Source organism: Ascidiella aspersa, chromosome 6 (assembly GCF_963924565.1).
Source record: "Ascidiella aspersa chromosome 6, kaAscAspe10.2, whole genome shotgun sequence".
NCBI lineage: Eukaryota > Metazoa > Chordata > Ascidiacea > Phlebobranchia > Ascidiidae > Ascidiella > Ascidiella aspersa.
In genome coordinates, this window is record NC_139452.1 from 12,930,397 (window position 1) to 12,951,916 (window position 21,520).

Below are 21,520 nucleotides of genomic sequence, written 5' to 3' on the forward strand. Positions count from 1 at the left end.
CGCGTGCTAGTATAGATTATATAATTGATGATGGAAAGTCGAGAAACACAAGTATAGGGCTGAAGGATATAGCACGTTCGCCCCAATCGAACAGGCATTCCGAAGGTTACGTCAAAACGACAACGGAGAACAATAAAAGAAACACGAGCAGAAGTCCAGCGAGCCGAAGACGAAAAAGGTGATGATTGCGAGACAGAGAGAAGAAAGACGAGCGATTACTTTTTTCATGTTACAAAAATTTCGACAAATTGAGTAAAATGAAAAGCACGGTGCGCAACATGCTGCGACTTTGCGCGCTAAGCAGTGATTCAAACACTGCGAAATCGACGTTTCGCTCAAACCTTAAACACAAAAAAGATGACTCAGAAAAGGAAAAATCTAAACCGTAAAGCAGTGGTTCTCAACCGGGGTGCCATTTGTAATGCCCAAGGGTGCCGAGAGATATTTGAGAATCTGATTTTTGCTCAACTCTTACAACTTTTTGTGTAAGATTAGAAACCTACGGAAACATCTTTTGGGGGTGCCGCAATCCATTTATTATTTCTAAGGGGCGCCGTAAGCCATAAAAGGTTGAGAACCAACCACTTCCATAGAGCAATAATTACTTCTTTAGAACAAATTGAAAGCATCATAGTATCGTGGCTCGACACTCGTTTAAGAAAAAAGCAGCACCAGACATCAAAAAAAGTCGGCGGTTGCCTGGGATTCTAATTTGAAACCGGTAAGAAGCGCAACGGATCAGAAATATTTAACACGTGATATAACGAAGTATTAAAACGCACGGTTATTGATTACAGTTAAAAGTTCCTGCAAGCGCGGTGACGATTTCGCGTTACAACTTGATTGTGAACCTGCGCAAAACAATGTAGACAAAATCCAATGGCATATTCGCCACATTTCCGATTGCGGTTTTATTTTTTTGTCTGCGGCCTCTAAGTATATTTTGAGCTTATCTCATTCTTTCCAAAAAATTAATGGTGCGTTATTTTCGTCTAGCACGATTGTTTTGTAACTAAACAGAAATGAAAAACCCCTTTGGCGATTTAACCCATTTTTTTTCCTTTTACGACCGGAACAAAAAGGTACAAACAAGCCCGTTCGATTTCTAGCAACATTTTGTGGAGTACACCATACCAAAAGCTTTAGAAATAAACGTCAATCGTGAACAAATTTTAAGGTTCTTCTCAAAAGGTTCCTAACCGAAACTTCGTATGAAATGAAATTTTGTCCTGTTGGTAATATTTCGCTGCCTGCGTAGTGCGTACCAAAATACAATTTGAAATTACGAAACGATAAACACTTAAAAAAAAAGATTTTAATTCCTGCTTGATAGTCGCAAGCAACCGAAGCCGAAATTAGATAGAAGTGCGCCACTACAGTGAGTTCTATTAGACACCTAGCAAAAGCGTTTCATCGCACAATAAACAACCAAATGCCGCTTCCCATTTCAATTAAGTATGCGAAAGTACTTTCTTCGGCGAGCTTGATAATACTTCGCAAATTGCGCACTGGTATTGTTAGCGACACTCATTGAACACTTTATCGTACATACGTTTTACCGCTAACAAGCACGAATTAAAAAGTGTACTCGTTAACATTAACCAGAGAGCTGCATTTTACGTACACTCTTTATAATAATAGGCATACGACATTCAGAAAAACGCGAGTAACAAAACGCAATTACTCAAGATAACTACCCGGGCTAAAAAAACTCGCCGCAAAAAAAACGAAGCTTAAAAAAAATGAAGTATAGTTGTAAAGCGTCATCATCTGCATTCCAAAAAAATCGATAGTACGCTGACCGGGTGACGTCATAAACATGAATGACGTCATGTTGAAGAGGAGACGGGCGGGGCAGCGGAACCGGCAGAAGATGACGAGTTGTGGAGCTTGGTTGTCATGGTGACAAGCTCTTTCTCGGCCTTGGCGATTTCGTAAGCGGTCTTGATAATGCTCTCGGTAACCTGGGGTTCGAAAAACGGTAAAAAAAATCGTATGTTCGTAATCACTGTGGTCAACAATCAACTATAGTACAAGTTAACTTGTTTACAAATATAAGAAAAAAATATATATAGTCAAAGTCGTTGCCCACCTAAATTGAGTATGAAATGCTAAATTTAAACGCTTTAGTCACATGTCCCAGACCTATATGAACTCCAAGCAGTATACTAAATGTTTCTTGATAAAAAAGCTTTGAGCAAAAACACACAGCCAAAGTAGCGTTCGGCCAAGTTTAGCAAAGATTTCATGGCGCCTTAGGAGGTGTGTAGTGTAGTCAGAGGCAATATATACACAATGCACATAATTTAACTTCAGTACCGGTACCTATGAAGCTATGATACTAATATGTACGACTTTATATCAGTAAAAAAATATATACAAATCAATATTATTACATTAGTAACTTAGTAAAACTGAGTTATAAGCAATAATAATTATCGCATTTTGAAATTCCAGAGGGGACAAGTTAAGATTATAATCAAAGCCTTACACAAAAGGGTTTTTCGAATACTTTTCTACTACGCAAATCTATACAAAGATTTTTGATGATGCTTGGTGACAACCCTTTGCACCCAAGTACGTGGATGGCAAGATAGCAAACCGACCTGCTTTGAATTGACGGCGGCTCCTTGCTCAGTGACCTCCCTGCACCTCGTCCTCAACTGCTGGGCGCCACTTCCCAGTTTCACGATCGTCTTCTGGACTTCATCATCACCCGGGTCCTGCGCAAGAGGAATTCGTGTGGTTAGACAATGTTTTGTTCATCTTACTTGCTTGTGCAAAGAGCAAAAATGCCTACGACTTTATGCCTTTAACCCTTTTAAGGGTCATGTTTGCATTGCTTATATTGATTTATTAGACAAAGGGAAAATTGGTTGCCTTTTAGTTGAACAGTGACTGTGTGTTGTTAACACACTTGTATATAGGGATATTTGAGAGTTTACCAATTTTACATTAATACCGATGCACGATATTTATGACGAAAAGCACCGCGATCCGATACCAAATGATGCCATTACTATGCTAAAACAAGCAAAAAACGTGAAATTACAACATTTAAAAGTATTTTTCAAGGTTAATATGCAAACATTTGGTTTAGCTCAATAGAAATCACTTCATTCGATCGTAAATCATGTCTAATATTCCTATGTTAATTAAATATAGATCGGCACCGATACCACCGTAGTATCGGACGAGTGCCGATACTATCACTTGGCTGTGGGTATCGGATCCGACACGATATTATCGGACATACCTACTTGTATAAGTTTCTGTTTTATAACTTATATATATGTAAAAATGTATTTTTTACTCTAAACATTTTTGTGGCCAATGTAAAATATCTCTGGTTAATTGCCCGATATTTTATTTGTTTGGTTGGCCCCTAGTCTAGAATAGATTAAACAAGTATCGGGCTAAAAGTATCGGGCTAAAGTTGCTGATCGGAGGTAACAAATTGATTAACCACGACCCATCTTAGACATCTTGTGGATTACTGTTTTGGCAAAGTTCCGAAATAAGGGTGTTTCCGTAAAGACCTTACGCAAGCAGCATTTTACAGGTCCAGCTAGGAAGTCGATATTATCCAAAAAAGTACTGTCAGTATTCTGGTTGACAAGACTTTTGCATTTTTGTGTCGACTTGACCATAGTAATGAAAAAAGTTTTAGTGGTTTGCATTGGGCTCACCTCGGGAAAGAGCATTATGATTTCCTGAACCGCCGTAAAGATGTTTTCCGCGCAGCTCCTGTAGCTCTCCAGCTTACTTTTCTGCGCGGCTTGCAGCAGGTTGTGGATGATCTTGGTCACCTGGAAACGGCAAAGGTTGAAAATAGCATTTGCGCCTGTCTTGCATAACAGGCGTTTACACGTCTATGTATTATTCATAAACTGATATTTTTTTATCCTATTTTTCAGTGTCTTGGGCCGGGGTCTGTGTGTGTTAATAGGTGTTGGTTCCAATGGTTATCTGTATCGTTATCTTTATCAGCTTGCTTTCACGTACTCATGTGCGTTTGCATCTGTGCGGGTATTGTCTATTTTTGGATAAGTGTTTGTGCGTCTGTGCTCTTATGTGGCAGTTTGTGTGTGAGATTTTGTGTGTCTGTGTGCGTGCGTGCTTGTGTGACCGTTCGGGTATTTGTATGGCTGTGTGTTAGTTCGTGTATTTGTGTAAATCTGTGGTAGCTTATGGGTCTGTATGACTGTGTGTTATTTTGTATTTGCGCGGCGAGCATTTTGTGTCTGGCAATTGAGTTTGCGTGAGGTTTTCATATCAAATTATAAAATCCATCACCAATTGAAGGTATCAGGTCACAAAGTTAAGAGAACCATTTACGACTTGAACTTACCGTCTCGGTTTTCCTAATCACTTCTTCCGCTTTGGGGAGCGAGGTCGGGCGCTCGGAGGAAGGGATGTCGGGGGCTCCCGGTGAGGAGGAAAGGTCCTTTGCATCCGGATGCGGGGAGCCGGAGGAGCTTGCTGTGGAGGAGGACTCGACTTGCTGCTGGGTGTTATTGTTGTTCTCGTTCGAGTTGCCTGGATCGCAGCCGTTTCCGCTTTTCGAGGAACTGCAAAGTTTTTTTTTTATAAACATTTAAAGTTAAAAAATAGAGGTGATAAAAACATTAGGGTACAACGTTAATTTGTAAATTTACCCCAATTAAGTCTGCTAAACAAAACACAACGCAGAACAATGTTAAACTTTTGGAAAATACTTTTAGGGATTTGGTTGCGTCAAGAGTGTTGCAACTTTTTACTTTTTAAAAGACAATTGTCATTAATTTTTTGATTGCTAGTCTATTTAGGTTGTCAGAAGACAGCTTAAGTTAAAAAGGGCTAAACGGTCATCAACGAAATTCCGGACAGCAAAGCCCCAAAGCATTTACAAAACTGCTCAAATCAAGACAACCCCGTTTACCGCACTGTCTATATTTAATGGGGCGACGATAAAAACTTGTTCGGTTAAAGCAAAACTATCTTACCTTTTATCGGATCCTGGGTCGCCGGTACCAACACTGGGTCTTCTAGTACCAGCGGCGTCCACAGAGCTTGACCCAAGAACCTGGTTGTTGTCATAGTCGGAGCCAACGCTGTTGTGTTGGCTTGCGTCGCGCAGGTGACTTTGTTTCTTGGAACTCTTATCTTCGCTCTAACGAACAACAAAAGTTCGTAAAAAACGGTAAAGCTTGGTTCGCTGAAAAAGGGGCTGCCCTTTTAGGATTTGGGCAAAATATGTCAAAAAGGCGCCACTGCACTCTAGAGCAGTGGTAAACACTAAAATAAAAATCACAAATTCGTACAATTGTAACTTAAAAACTCCCCTATTAGACGGTAAGGTAGGAGGTAAATACCATAATTTTAACAGTTATAAAACGAATAGTTAACACATAGTTTTTGTATTTCTTTGTGATCTAAGAGAAAGAAAAAAAAGTAAAGAAACTAGGTAAGGGTTGTGGCTCGATTCTTCCCATTGGCCAAGAAAAATAGGACATTTCAGAGCAAAGTATAGTCGTGTGGGCCCAATCCTCTGACAACCTGTCTACAATAGGGTTCGGAGGTGTGCAATAAACTTGCATAAGAATCGGGCTTTCCCACGTCGTTTCCGCCCTCCAGTGGAATAAAGGCGGCCGATGTCTCGTGAATTGTGTTTCGGCGGTTGTCCACGGACGGCGTGAGCGACGACTGGCTTCCGACTGAGAAATACAAAACGTTAAAGCAATTGTTTTAATTTGGAACACTATATACGGATCTGTTCATAAGTTTAATGATGAAAATAACGGCTCACTGATGATGGCATTAGAAATTGCCGAAACGTTTGAAAATAAAGCATGTCGCTTTTAACGTCTATTTGAGCCGTTATTTTCATCATTAAATTGTTTTAATGTTTTGTAAGAGTTATCTTATCGTCAAGTCGAACTGGAACAAACGCCGACAGGTTACACATAAAATCGGCTTAACAGCCACTTATTATTGTCGGATTTATAGGGAGAATTTAATGAGTTGTGCGAATATAATACAGTAATTCTATGGAAATACCCAATTTATTCGCACAGCTTAATAAACATCCGTTGTTGTTCCATTGCGTAACTGCCTAAAGTTAATCATTCAAACCTTCATGTGCGTGAAACTGGTATAGGATTACCCGGGCATAATTTTTTTTTAAAAAGTAATAAAATAAATCTTTAAACAAAGTTTTTCTTAAATTGAGCGATTATTTTTTGAACTAACAAAATAGAAAATCTTGACCTAAAAACAGTAGCATTAGTGTCTCGGCGACGTCAGTAATTGTTTTTTTTGTTTTACAGACAACCGGTCGAATACAAATCAGTTATATTTTATTCGGGTTCGTGTGAAACTCGAAAAATGGTTAGTTGACATTGCTGGCATTTCAAATAGACAAACAACTAAAAAAATTCCTAAGAAAAACAAGGTATATTATAAACGTCGGGAACAGCTACTTGCAATGTTTAAAACGTAAAAACCCACATGAATCGTCGGGGTTGTAGGAAGACGTGGGTCGATGGCGGCCATTAGAGCTCTTGGGGTGCAAGGGGGTGCTCACCCCCGATAAAGGGGGCTTGGCGCCGGCGGGGGATTTGAACACCGAGTAGGAGTGCTGACGCTTGTTGAGGTCATGGTTTTGCTTTGCCAGGGAGGTAACCTGAAATCGTTACAGGTCACTCGTATGCAATAAAAAAATATATATATAGAAGTCGGAAAATCTGCAGTTTGTAATGGCAACTTATTTTTAATTAAACCATAGGATAGAAACCTTATTTAAAAAAAAATATATATATGTACTAGGCGCCATTTCTAAAAGAAGAGGTGGCCCATGTCATTAAAAATATTCCAGGTGTTTTAATTCCTAAAAAATCAATTAGGGTACCTTGTTGCTTAGGTCTCTGTTAAGCTCGGTTAGTTTGGTTATCTCCTGTTGGGCTTCTTTCAGCTTCTGCTTTATCGACAGGAACTCTTCCAGTTGAATAGTTGAGCCTGAAGGAAAGAAAATAAACCGGGATTTTGCAATAGGCCAAGTAAGCAACAGGCAACAAGTTTTGACCCTTTGTAAAGTTTTTTTAATAAAGATCCTTTGTGAAAAAGTAAACAGTTCGCAACGTCGTGGTGAGCAGTTAATATATAAAATAATGTTTTGCGAATTGCGGTTGAAGATTGGCACACTAGTCATTAGTCAACCTATTTGGAAATTAATGAAACACCAGTAGTTTGTAAGGCAATCTACAATGAATAAATATATGACACGAATGATTTTACACGAGGATATTTAAAGCAAATGAAATAGGAGGTCATTTGAAAAGTTTTATTTTGACAATATATTTGATCGAAATTTTTGGTAATTTTTGGGTCCACTAGAGTTTAAGAATATTATGTTGAAATGTTTTATAACATCAACGAAACGGTAGGTTTATTTGAAAATGGTAACAATACTTCATTTTTTACTTTCTATCCGATGCTTTCATTACCAACTTATGTTTTTTAGACGCGAGAGAATTTAATAAAAGAGAGGATATACACCGGGCGCAAATTTGCTTTAAAGATTAAGTTTGTTTACATTGCTAACGTTTTCACACACAAATGAAAGTAGATGGGAGTTCAAACGCGACCGTGTTTACATGCCCGAAACACGAAAGTACATTTCGTGACTGGTACAAGTGTTGATTACTTTGTAGCATGTGACCATTTTATATGCTTTTTGTAATACCAACTCCTTCGCAACTTAGTTGGTGACTGAATATCAGTTACCATTTGAATTAGGTTATTATCAAGTTCTTTAATATTTTTTTTACCTTAAAGGGCAAATAAAGGATTTAAGGTTTAATCAACAGTAAATAAGTTTTAAACCGAAACGATGATAATTGAGATGACGGATTTAAAGCCAAAAGCCAACCTAGACTTGAATCAACATTTTAAGGCGGTTGAGAAACATTTATTTAGGGGAGATACACTATAGGGGGGTTACGGGTAAGCAAAGGGGTTAAGGGTAACGAAGGCCGTTAAGGAAGGTAACGGGGAGGAATTCCTCAAAACATGCGACACGTTTTTATATTTTAAGTGCAGCTTTGCACAATATGTGGGCCATCCGATACATACAATAATAACTAACATATAAAAAACACACCTAAACTGTGCTAAAAACAACATTGTAACTTACAGGCAGACTCTTCAATCGACTGGTAGTCGAGGTTTCCGTCCGGTGGAAGATCGTAAATGGGATCCTCGAATAACGGCGATTGGGCCGGGCGTGGACAAGTTCCATCTGAAACAGATAGATGGAAACAGGTGATGTTTATTTAAAACCGAAGACCTCGCGACTATTGTGAATCAAACTCGATATTTAGAAAAGGGTAATGTTTCTCATTGTTTCTCAAGTGTGCCGCGTAACTTTTTGTTACTTTGGAACACATTGTACACCAATATGAATAAATAGTCGGATGCACACTTTCCATTGGAAAACTGATAACATTTGTACATTACCCTACTGCCTTGCCAAGCATTAATGGCGATTGTCAACGAGGTATGAACTTGTTGTTTTGTAAAAAGTGTACCAGGAATAGTTTCCACATTTCTACTGAGTCGCAAGCTAAAAAAGTGCTGTAGGCTTTGGATGACCGATGTCAAACCTATACCTAACTTCCGTTGCTAAAATAGGGTAAATATGTAACAATTTTTTCTCTTTTATATAGATTATCAAGGCAGCAAAAAAAACTTTTTGTGTTAAAAAACTTCAAACCCAAATTAGATACTTTTATGGACCAGCGATCTACTAATGCCGCTGCAATTATTATATTCAAATTTTGTTATGCCAAAAAAATGCTGCGCAAATTGCGTGATCGGCCAATATTCTTCCCAAATTATACTGAGAAATTGCTTACCCGACATCGACTGACGTCTGATAATGTCATGGAGAATGTCAGTGACGAGGACGTTGAACTCGGAGATACTAAAACGCGCCAACTTCTGGCGACCCTGATTTCTGAAAAAAAATTAATCACCTAATCAGATGCGTATTCATCCACAGCAATTTAACGTAGGGAGATAAAAAGAAGTCTAAAAAAAATACCAACTTTAAAGCAAAAGTGATAAATTCAAAAGTAATTACCTAAACCTCTAAGTTTTACTTAGATGGCAGGCTAAACAGGCAACTGGTAACTGGTAACAAATCTTTCTATTTTGAATCAAAAATTAAAAAAAGTATTAACAAAAAGATTGTGAGGTTATTAAAGGCTCTCAAATAAATAGAGCTTAAATAAACTAAACTGATTAAAATGTACACGGAAAGCCAACGCAGAGTCGCGGACTAGCCTAATATTTGATCAACGATGCAAGCAAGACAGGATAGAAAAACAACTAGCTAGCAGTGAGGTTTGACTTACGACCTCCGGCCATACTGAGACCGTCACTCTACAAAACAAACTGAGATACATAGGCTCAGAGTGGAGCGGGTCGATAAACAACCAAACGCCAGTGCTTTCTACATTCTGTTAGTATGAGCAACTTCACATTAAAATATTTTACAACTTCAAATCTCGCGAAGCTATTACAACAAGATTTCTGTCGGGACTTACCTGGTTGTAGAGTACTCGGGGTGAACGGGGAGGAAAGGCACTGCCACGTGGTCGGCAGTGGGCGCTATCTTGCCGGCGGCGGCTTGCTTCATTTCCTGCCAGATTTGTTCGGTTTCGCGGCGATCGATTTCGTCGTAAACGTCCATCGCCAGCTCCTCGAAAATCTGGTTGCTCAGCTGCGAAAACGATTTGGGACGAGTTAAACACACTTCGAGGCCGATATTCGTTAATTTTGCTATATATATTCGTTAAAATTTTGTTAAATTAAGTTAATTTTGCTATATATTTTCGTTAGGCCGATATTCATTAAAACATCTCAGCACGACAATGACAACCCGACAGGCCAGTTTATCGTATTTTTCAACAGTAGAAAAATAACTTTTTCCGCCATTTGGGATACGGAAGGCGATTTTGAAGGCGGCAAAAAATGCGTCCAAAGCAGCACATTAACTTGAATTAAGGAAGCATGTGTCTTTTGGAATGCTTACATGATCTGGCCTTTCAATTAAACATATAAATAAGATTTTGCCAAAACAGAAAATATTCTATCAGTAAAAATTCAAAACAGTTTGAAAATAAGTTATCAATTTTTCTAGGCGGGAAACTCATAAATAGACCAAGGTAGGATTATTAGGTGGGCATTGATACTTGACTATATTTAAATTAATTTAAAGGCAAGCTGGTGTCGAGCACACCAAAGACAAATCACAATTAACCAAATCCAGTAATATAGCCTTGATTGCTAAAATCATGCAACCTTCATGATTATTGATTTATTACATCTACAAAAGTAAACTTAAAAAAACAAATACAAAAATACATTATAGATTAAACAGGCTTGTACTTCAGTAAAATACACCTCAGTTTATTTATTTAACCAAATAAAAAATTCAGCATTTAAGTTTATGTGCAAGGTAAAAGCCAAGTAACAGTCCAGAATAATAAGCATTAAACCAATAAGTTGTGTGAATACCGTTTTTTGCTAAAAAAAAAATTGAAATTTTGTTCACTTTATTAGTTTGGTAATAACTTTTGCATATATTACATATTTGGCATAGGAGAACCATCATGTTGTTTTGTATAACATAAAAATAACAGTACTGGTAATGTAATTAATAGACAATGATGGAAATTTAAATTACACACACATAAAGGTTTAAGCATTTTAGCTAAATACCTAATTTGTTGAACACAATAAATAATGTAATAATTATAACAACAAAAAAACTATTGCATCGCATAATATCTCATTTTTCCACAAGTGTAAAAATATTACAGAATGCCAATAAGTATGGCCAGTGGTGTGGTAACACATGACTTAAAAGAAAGAAACAATAAAAAAAATGAATGTAAATATGTCAAAGATATACAAATGTGCATCTATCAGCAAAATGCTTTTTGTGTATAAAATGTTTTGTGACATTATTCTTTTGCACAAGAAAATTTTTACAGGAAAGACCTTGTGTGAACTATTTTCCTGTAGTTTTGTCAGGTCTGGTGATTTGTAAAATTTACACAACTAGTGGTACAGTACATTGTTCACCAGACTTACATTAATATATAGTAATAATAATTAATAATTTTATCATGTATTGAGCTTACTGCTTGAAGTCTTTTTCTTCCATCCAGTCCAACACCATTATCCCTTGATTTTGGGATAGCATAGTGCTTTGCAGTCTTGTGATCTGTTAATTTTAATTTACATGGAAATTTTACTATGTAGTACAGGCAGGTAGGCAATAAAATTATGACATATTGGTGTTAAATAAGTGTATGGAGGTTTTACATAACTGCAACATGTTGTAAAACCAAAGTGTAATGGTTATTCAGTGTAATGCTTTATAACTAAAAAACTGCAGCTTTGATGTTTTACATGAGACATTATATTAGTGTGATTAACATGTAAAATTTAAATTTTACCTATTAGGAATACATTGATATAACCGATGGATTGTTGTCTGAAGTATTGATACAGTATTAGTGTCTTGGTGACATCATTGTTTTTTGTCATTTGTTTTTTGTTTTACTGATAACAGATTTTTTTTCCTGGTTGAAGCATCACTATTGAAATGATTTATATTTTAGTTTATACTTCTGGCAACCAGCACTGCGTAGTTAAATCTGCCGACTTGCGTATATCATATATATATTGCTTTAATGAAGATATAATACAAAAAAAATATTGTTGGATGTAATTCAAAACCTAATTAGAAAAAATATTAAACTGAGTGACAATTTTAAAAATATCACTACAGTTTTTGTGAATTTTGTAAACGATGTTCTGTACAACAATTTTGACCTTAAGTAATTTTTACCTAACATATAAATTGGACAAGATTTTGACTTTTTCGCCAAGTCAAAACAAATTGCCTTAATGATGAAACAAATATGAATTATGCTATCGCTACAACCATAATTCAACCTATACAAGAATATGCAAGAAAAGCCGAAACCTCTGTCTAGCTATAATACCTGGTCTAAGCTTCCATACAAAAACAGACAAGCTGTCCGAGAGTTCATACTGAAGTTCAACAAGGCGATCGGCAAGGTCAGAATGACCTTCGGCTCTTGCAAGATCCTCTGGTGTCTGCCTGTTGCCGTCGAACCCAGCAGGATCAGCACCATAGGTAACTAACAGTTCGACTTGTAGAGCTTGGCCAGCCTTGGCTGCCACATGTAGGGGAGTGTTATCCCGCTCCTGAAAACAAATTGTAAGACATAAATATTTGACAATGAATCTATAAGCCAGTCTGAAAAGTGGCAGATCTTGAGGAGACCGTATGGGTACACAGACAAAAAAATCTAGCTGACCGGGTGCAACAAAAGTAAAAAAAGTGCACATCAGGTGCAGTTTTAAATTTCCGGGTGCACTTTATGTTTTCCTAAGCACTCTGTATTGCATAAATTGCACTGTAAATGTATGCCACACAAGCGTTTTACATATTTGGGGTGAAGTTCAAATTTTTTGGGGGGTTAGAAGGTTGAAAAAAAAACTTGCAGGTGTACCACAATTTCCTACAGTGGTCTAAGCCCCAGTCCAAAATAGTGAACCAAAAGTGTGGGCTATTATGGCAAAAAAGCAACTACACCAAAAAATAGTTTCTACCTAATATAAATGTGTAAAAAACTGCCTGGTGTTGAAACTACAACCTAAAGCTTTTGTTTATGTAGGTGAAGCTTAAATGACAACCTCAACTTGTGTGAGTCATTCTTACTCACTTAACAAGGTGGAGTAATAAACTTCAAGCACACCAAATTTCACCACAGGTTTGGAACTAGGTTAGGAGAATAGTAAACATACAATAAATACAGAAAAATTGTTCCTGTACATAGAGTGTTCAAACTGTGTAGCTTATTTGATTACATGATAGCTAATAATGACCGGATGATGTCACAAAATGTTAAATGTTTAAACATTTAGCAGCTGACCAAATGGCATGTAGAGTAGATATAGGTTGTTGATGGCCAATAAGTAAAAGCATACAAATAAACTTCAAGAAGATTATATGCATATAGTGACATCAAATTTAAATTTAGAATACTAGATGTCAGCTAAGTTTCAAAAAAACTTGGACATAGGTAACATTTCCTTACATTTTTTGTAGAAAGATTAAATTGTCATTCTAATACTCTACAAAAAAGCAAAACAAAACAGAAAATACATACCGAGTGAAAGTAATTGGCACGGGCACCAAGTGAGAGCAAGCGAAGACTTGTGTCGAGGTTAGCGGTGCGCACACTGGAGTGAAGCTGCTTGCCGAGGTCATCATCGTCACGACGAGGTGGCCGATGGACAAATGCCAGCTGCTCATACTTCGCTTTGATGAAATCGTTCTTAGCGGAGCTACACATAAATGAGCATTTTAACTGACCTTGAATGAAGATGCTTACCTTTAAACACGAAATAAAACATAATTTCTTGCCTTGCTAACTATAAGTATTGGCAAAGCTGTGTATAGCAATTATATATACATGTTAGAGTAGAAATTGCACATTTAGTTTCTTATCATAATTTTAAAATTATATTTGATTGGTAACATGTCTAAAAATAAGTGGAATGTAGTTGTACATAAAATAAGAAATACCACAGCTTAAAAATTATGTTAACATATTTTGTTTTGAATGTTTTATATTCTATATATATACATATAATTTATTTAAACCGTTTCTTTCTTGTTTAAATAGGATATTGGTACCAATTCTATACTTGCTTCACAAAAAAATGAACTTGTATAGGCTTGTTTTTTATCCTTACTGTGCCGGGTCGGTAGGGCTTGGCTTTCTCTTTCCACTTCTGACTTGCGCAGGGTCGAGCAGTGAATGCTCCCATATCGAGTTGGCACCTACCTTAGCAAGCTGGTGCACCATGTTTAGCTGGTTGGGGTGCCAGTAGCTCTTTTGTACATGTTTTACCTTTAAGTAACTTGTCTTATTAGCATTGTGTTTTACGATATGATGTGAACAAATATGTGGCACAAAAGTTATATATATACTTTAATTGGTGTAAAAGTTGAAGAAAATTCTCTAATTTGGTAAGATAAGAATCACTATGACCCAACTCTTTATAAGTCAAGTTTATATATATATGCGTGTTTTTTTAATCTTTATTGGAAACTATTGTTAAGTAAATAGAATTTTGGAAATTCAAAAACCACCTGAGACACATGGCGTCCTAAGTTCCTGTGCAGACCAGCACAATCATTGCACATGTACACTCCACGATTTACAGATGCCCACATGGGATCTGCAATGAATAATTATATCAAATAATGCAACCAAACTGAGATTAAACTAATTCCATCCAATCAAGTCAAATCTGCAGAAAAATGCAATATTTAATGGAAGGCATGTGCACTATCTTTTACCTTTGTTTTACCTTTGGGGATATGACTGTAAAAGTAAATCAAAGATGTGACTTGCATGGAAAATACTTCTAAAACAAAGTTTGGCATAAATGTTTCTATACTTTTTTTTGTTTTGCTACCATGTTATAAAGGTGGTTCATATTTCAATTCAATACCACATATTTCTGTTATGAAAGTCAGATACAGTTAAATTTGCATTTTAATATTGTCAATTTGTTTTGTTTTGATCTAGTAGTGTTTTAAAACCATTTAGATTATCTGCTTACAGTTTCTTTGTCTAGACCGTTCCATTCCGAAATAACTCTTTGGGAAAAGCAAAATTTTCTACAATTGATTTTACTTAAGGCTTGAAGATTTTAAAAGAATGACCTCGTGTTTTGTTGCTTCTAAGTATAAAAAATCTTCTTTCATTAAACCTTCTTTTCCATGCATTATTTTCCAAACTTCTATAAGGTCTGCCCGTAATCTTCTCATTTCTAAGCTTAATAGTCGGGTTTCCTCCAATCTAGTGGTGTAAGGTTTATTTTTTATTTCAGTTATCATGCGTGTTGCTCTTCGTTGGACTTTTTCTATTGTATTAATTTCATATTGATTGTACGGTCTCCATGCTTGAGTAGCATATTCAAGTATTGACCAGACTAAGGTCTTGTATAATGGTAGAATATTAAATTTAGTTATATATCAAAATGTTCTTCTAATTAAACCTAACAACTTATTAGCTTTCCCAACCGTTTAACCAAAATTACTGAAATTGAATTGTGTAAACATAAAGGAAATAGTTTCAGGCTTGGGGTAATTACTTGAAGTTGTTTTGTCACTGCAAAGTATATAGTTACCTTAAATGCAATTTTTTATTACTGATAATTTTCAGCAATTTTGACATCTCTCTCTAGTGCAGTGATTCCCAAACTTTTTTTCTCGCGTACCATTTTGAGCTTTTGTACAGTATTCATGTACCACCTAAGTTAGGCCTACATCTGACTAGAATATCTCTAAACTATAACTATTTTAGCATATAGATAAGAAAATAAGCATGTAGCTGTATCAAAGTTCAACAAATGTCATTACAGGAAGACATAAAAGCCATAAATTATACCAAACACAGCAAATAGTTTTAATATGATGGATTTCAGAGCCAGCGCACCTCTGCACAATACAAAAAACAGATGTAAGACGTTTAAACAACCGAGTATTAAGGGCAGATTTTTTGAAGAAATTTACTAGTTTGATCACTCGGTTCAAGCAAGATAACATATTTCACACAAACTACACATTGCGAAGAGCTTCTTCATTGTTATTAATAGCTACAAACCCGTACTTTATGTAAGCCTGACTGTACTTTTGTTTGGACACGTTCCTAAATTTTTAACAAAATTTAGTTCTATCACTATTCTTCTATTTTAGAAGCAAATTACAGTTTAGTTCAATGATTGAAACATTAAAACCATACGCCAATTCTACACTGCTGCTATCGGTTCATTATTATAACATACATATTAAACCAGCTAACAATTAGCGTTTTATTATCTTAAACAAGATAAGTGTTACATCATAAACGCGTGAAACCAAAGGTAACTAAAACGACATTTACAAATTACCCAATCTGAAAGTTTTCACAATTTTATACGTATACTGAAGTTGGTCGCGTACCACCTGAAAGACTCTCGCGTACCAAAGTTTTGGAACCACTGCTCTAGTGGATAACTAATGATACCCCCATCTGAAAAGTATGGCAGATATAAATGAGATCTCACGCGTGCAACTAAGGCCAAAAATGCACCCTGCTACTATAACGTACATGGAAAAATCGGAGTATTTTTCATATTTTGAGGGTGTCAGTCTAGTCTGTTTAAATAAATTGTGGGTACACCTTCCATACTTTCTATACTGGATGATACCTTAACTTGGCATAAGGGTAGGCCCTAATCAGAAAACATTGAGCATCCTAATCTTGAATAGTATTTACAATAACATGGGCCTGGAAATGGACTAAGCAAAAATTCATGTTTTTATTTAAGCACAGACATGAAAAATACGCAAACAACTGTTTTCACAATTTCTACACATACAAATTAAATTCAATTACACACACTTTTTACTTCTAAAGGTAAATTTGATTTGCGTTTAATGTTAATTGGGTTTAAAGAAGACCATACTATCATGGGTTAAGATATAGTTAAATATTATTGCCATGGTTTGTTTTATATGCATGGTTAAAACCAAAATAAAAAAACAAATTTGTAGCATCATAACAATTGAAAATCAGATTATCCTTGGCGTCATACATTATTTTTGTTATACCATATATACCCACTAAATATATAAGAATAACATTTTAAACTCACCCGGAGCTCCACAATCAGCACATATGTCCACTGGTGAACGAAACTTTGGTTTAGACATGTTATTTAAAAATAAATCCTTATGTGAAGCAGGTGAATCGCCAACAGAGTAAACTAATCGGGATTTCAAGCAAGAGATACGGACATGACAAGTTACATTAAGTTCATATCATTAAAGCAATACCTGAAATGTTTACAATGGTGCATTCATAATTTTCCGTTTTTGCATTAAGTTAAATCAAAAAGGCCCTTTTTTAGTTTAAAAAACGTTAGTTCAAAAAAGATACAGATTGGTACGAACGGTATTAGTCAGTTTCAATCTTATAACAAAGAGGAACAAGACATTTATTTATGATCTATCCTGTCAGACGCCAAACATAACCATATTACCGTGTGACTTTTCTCATAAAACCTAAACAGGAGGTAAAATTTTTTTACATGGTTGAATACGTTTCTCATATTTATTCAGGCGGAAAATTGTTATAACAAAGTGGTTGTGCGCTGACTGTTTTTTATTTAGTTTACATAAACACTGCTTGTCTATTTAGTTTACATAAAAAGAGAAAAGAAATTCATAAAATAAATTTATGACAACACAATAGTCAATGCCTATGCCCATCCCGTAACTTTTTACTTCAACTTTGTATTAATGACGTTTTCTCTTTAGAAATTAAGACGTATTGCAATTTTATTCATTTGGTCAGCTATTGTTAACGCGATGTTAAAGCAATGGTATTATAGGTTAAAGTAATCATCAACTGAGTTACTTGAAAAAAAAAACATTTAAAAAATAAAAACATTTAAAAATGACTCTACTTTAGTATTTTTTTATACATAAATAAAATGCGTCATAAACACTAATCATCAACTTCCGTTCTGGGTGGGCGGCCAAGAATGACATGGATCAATACTCTCTAAGCTAGTTGAAGACAATTTCGATGTTCTTGTATTGATAAGAGCAAATAATTTCATGAAATGGAAGAAAACGTTCAGAGTGCAATTGAAACAGTAGATAGCGCTCGGCAACATAAGTGTGAGTTGGAAGAGCGCCGGCGCCAACTCGATATCGCCATTTCCCAAGTGGAAACAACAGCCGAAATTACACGAAAAGAAATAGAGCTGCACTTTGCCGATCTGCAACAGAAGATAACAAAATCGATACAAGCAAGAGCAAGTTCACTGCTCGCCCAGGTTAATGAAATTGAACAAAATGCCATTAATCCTTTAAGAGATTGTCACTCTGTTATTGAAGAGGACATTAAAGAAGCCGCAGCCGTTGTGACTGCCGGCGAAAATTTGTTGCAGGATATTGACTCTGAAGGATGCCAAAAACAACTTTCTAAATTTTTATCGATGTCGGACAGTTTGCCCCTGGATAGCTTACCTGAAGTACCAAGTGTTATTGAGGTGCCCAGTATATCGATTATGTTTGATGATACAATTTCACAGAATATATTAAGTGCTATAAAAGAGGCGGGAATCATTAGTAAACAGTCGCCCGTTCAGATTACTGATTTACATCCTAGACCAGGTGGAATTATCGTTGTATGGGGTGAAAATGACTCTGATATTATTGCAGAGTTGAAGGAAACTGGACATAAAGTGTTATATAAGCTGCAAAGTTGTCTGGGAAAGGTTAGCAAAAAATCAATTAAGGGGAAAAGTGTAAAAGATGTCAGTACTTTCCGTGATGAGTATATTGGCCCAGAAATGAACTACACAGTTCGAAACTTGTCCCCAAATACAGTGTACACTTTCAGAGTCTGCCGTTGCACTTTTGGTGACAACAATGCTCAAATTAGTGTAAAACAGTGGACGCCATGGAGCATCTTTCAAGAAAAAGTCACCACAATACCTGGATTTAAATGGGCTGCCTTGAAAGATTCTGAGTCATTTCTAATTTCTGAAAAATGCAAAACAGCATCTAAGAAGAGTGGATTTGGAAAAGTTATCTATTCCGCAATTTCAGATCACATGATTGGCTACCCAGTTACTTTCAAGATTGAAAATGAAGGAAAGACAAAAAACAAAACTGACTGCATTGGAATTTGCACAAAAAGAGACACTGATGCAACTGGCTTGCACACAAAGGAGGGCACATTCTGCATAGTTGCAGATGGAAGAGTGTATGTAAATGGTACACTAGGATCAACTAAGTTTAACAACTTCTCAAGGGGGTTATTTATCACTTTCAAAATTGACAAGGTGGAAGATGGTGATAATCGCAAGTCTAAGCCGGCCATGCCAACCACCTATAGAGTTACTCTCTCTGTAGGTGACAGAGAGGCTGTATTCGATTGGCACCCCTTAAAATCCACAAGCCCATGCCCCTCTCAAAGTCTTGCCTTTGCACTTATGTTTACTTCTCCTGGATGGAAAGTTTCTTTTATTTGACCCACTTACAACTATCGCAATTTATTTCAAAATTGTTGCAAGCTTGTACAAACTTGGTATACTGTGGAAATATTTTATGTGACCTTACCCTGTGCTATGTAAATTGTATTTTATGTATATAGAACATTGGTGTCTCTTTTTATGATCATTATCGCAAAAAATCTGTTCGCTGTTCAACAGCTACTATACATACACAAAAATAGTTACAACTTTTCCACAGATTTTGTATTTTTCAAGCAAGAGCTCAACACAAACTTTTCCTCAACCTTCTTCCTTATTTTTATGTCTAATTTACTGTACATTTATCTTAAGCCTGAACATAACCTACTTATATTTGAAAGCTGCATGTGGAATCTTTAAGTTCATCTAAGTGCACTGGATTTTTGTTTTCCACTGTCTTGCCTTTATAGTAGTGCAGTATCAAAAGAGTGCCTTCATTTATGTGCAGTTTTTGTATGTTACTCAAGTGTTTTAGTAATACCGACTGTTTGTATTTTGATCAGTGCTGCCTATCACATTTGCCTTATTTGCTTCAAACAAAATATGCTGAGCACTTCCAAACGACAATACATACTCAAGAATATTTTGCTTGTTATAACAGAAAATTTTATTACAAAATTATATTATGAATATGACTTGCCTACATAAAATAGGTGCATTACTGTTTGTTTTATCCAGCTGTAAAGGTTATAATCATAGATTAGTTTTTTTGGTATATTGCTTTTGCGCATTAGTCATTCAGTTAGGTCTCAGAGAGAAATTTTACTTAAAATATTTCGCAAAAACAATATTACTGACATTTCACTAAAGTGATTTATCAAGGCTTAATTAATCGTGTATAGAAAATTATATTTATATTGTATAAGTTGCCTGACAATTTTTCAGGGATGACGTTACAGATTATGTCATAGCATAACCTTATAAAGCAAGTGTCCAATGGCGCGAGGCGCACAAAAGGTTGCGTTTATTTGGTCGAAATTCGCAAAAAAATGTTGGCCTGACTCCTTTTTTTTGTTCCAGTGTTGTAGCCCCCACAATTAGGCGTGGATCTGGTAGTTTTGTTTGCAAGGCAATGAATTTTTGTTCTATTTCCTGAGGTGCGATAAGATGCACGGTGCATTCCGGCTAAAATAATTTGTTCAAAATGGGGTAAGACATCTAGAAACGTAATCGAGATTCGCAAAAATGTTTGACTTTCGTATTTTAAATAGGTAAAAAAGTGTTTTTGCCCCCACCTCCTTGTATCGGCCCCCGCCCACAACAGACTGCTTCTTGTTCTCTGACGTGCCAACAATTTCTCAATTGATTTGTTACTTCGCTATTAATATACACCTACGAAACTTAAACTATTATTATACAACATTATTGTTTTCACCAAACTTTACAGCAGTTATATGAGATGTCCACATGAAGAAATTCCACCTATATGCTGTTGTACCCTGACGTAATACAATATGTCGCCTCACAGTTTTAGAACTTACTATTGCGCGGGACTCGTACGTCGGTTTTCACGTGGCTCCGACTTCGCGGCCCTAGTTTTACAGCTACAAATTTTGACAGTGTTTTGAGACTATTTTCGATTTGTAGCCTGTAGCGGTTATTTTAAGGACTAAGTAACAACGGAAAACAGGCACATCTCATTCTACGAACAATTTGGCTATTTACATTTAGAACTATCTGGTAGGCCGGGAGATTGTAGCCCATATACAGTATGTTTTATCAACATTGTTTGACATTAAATCAGAACTAAACAAATGCTTTGAGAATTCGAAGCCTAATACGCAAAATTGTGGAATTGAATGTAGCCTATAATTCGAAAAACATAGCATAACAGTGTAATGCGAAAATATTGTTTTAAATTCATGACATAGGCCAGGGGTCGGCAACCCCTGGCACGCGTGCCACTTGTGGCACGCAAGATGATTTTGCATGGCACGCCAATTGATTTAACGCGCACGTTATATCACCTTAAGAAATTGCAACCATTACATCACTACCACATCATTAACATTCCTATTCTAGCGCTAACTAAATGGTAGCACACATTGCCAGTTCGTGTCACAAATAAGTGTCTTAACTGTATTGTATTTAATATTATTTTTTGTTGGCGTACTTGTTGTTTACCAACCGTTCGTATTACGTCACAATGCCCCAAATTTGTCGTAACGTTTACTACGTTAAAGCAGGGCATTCTACATCAGTGGTTCTCAACCGCCGGTACGCGTCAACTTACCTGCCGGTCCGCCAAATATATTACAAATTTATATCTCAATTGCAAACAGCAAGATGTTGAAGGCGGCTTGTCCATCAAATTTAGAACTTAGCCACTTCC

The 21,520-nt window shown here is 36.2% G+C and overlaps 2 protein-coding genes across 2 annotated transcripts; one reads left to right on the forward strand and one right to left on the reverse strand.

Annotated features, from left to right (window-relative positions):
* Positions 1 to 447: 447 nt before the first annotated feature.
* Positions 448 to 16,973, reverse strand: LOC146139953 (ARF GTPase-activating protein GIT2-like). Its single transcript, XM_083392570.1, has 17 exons — positions 16,798 to 16,973; positions 14,243 to 14,331; positions 13,843 to 14,000; positions 13,254 to 13,431; positions 12,060 to 12,285; positions 11,190 to 11,272; positions 9,588 to 9,763; positions 8,895 to 8,995; positions 8,174 to 8,278; positions 6,890 to 6,996; positions 6,490 to 6,664; positions 5,503 to 5,696; positions 4,986 to 5,152; positions 4,352 to 4,571; positions 3,690 to 3,809; positions 2,607 to 2,723; positions 448 to 1,964 (listed from the first exon to the last, which is right to left on the reverse strand). Exons 1-17 carry the CDS (start codon positions 16,853 to 16,855, stop codon positions 1,830 to 1,832), a joined length of 2,409 nt encoding a protein of 802 aa, XP_083248696.1. The 5' UTR covers positions 16,856 to 16,973; the 3' UTR covers positions 448 to 1,829.
* A 726-nt stretch (positions 16,974 to 17,699) lies between these two features.
* Positions 17,700 to 19,763, forward strand: LOC146139954 (cytokine receptor-like factor 3). Its single transcript, XM_083391988.1, has one exon. It carries the CDS (start codon positions 17,770 to 17,772, stop codon positions 19,186 to 19,188), a length of 1,419 nt encoding a protein of 472 aa, XP_083248114.1. The 5' UTR covers positions 17,700 to 17,769; the 3' UTR covers positions 19,189 to 19,763.
* The last annotated feature ends 1,757 nt before the right edge of the window (positions 19,764 to 21,520 follow it).

Bases quoted from the DNA above. Each gene is read 5' to 3' on its own strand.
- LOC146139953 (XM_083392570.1), bottom strand. From the start codon at position 16,855: ATGTCTAAACCAAAGTTTCGTTCACCAGTGGACATATGTGCTGATTGT. The intron at 14,332-16,797 runs GTGAGTTTAAAA...TATTCATTGCAG, and splicing joins TGCTGATTGTGGAGCTCCGG to ATCCCATGTGGGCATCTGTA. The intron at 8,996-9,587 runs GTAAGTCCCGAC...ATTTTTTTTCAG, and splicing joins CCCGAGTACTCTACAACCAG to AAATCAGGGTCGCCAGAAGT.
- LOC146139954 (XM_083391988.1), top strand. From the start codon at position 17,770: ATGGAAGAAAACGTTCAGAGTGCAATTGAAACAGTAGATAGCGCTCGG.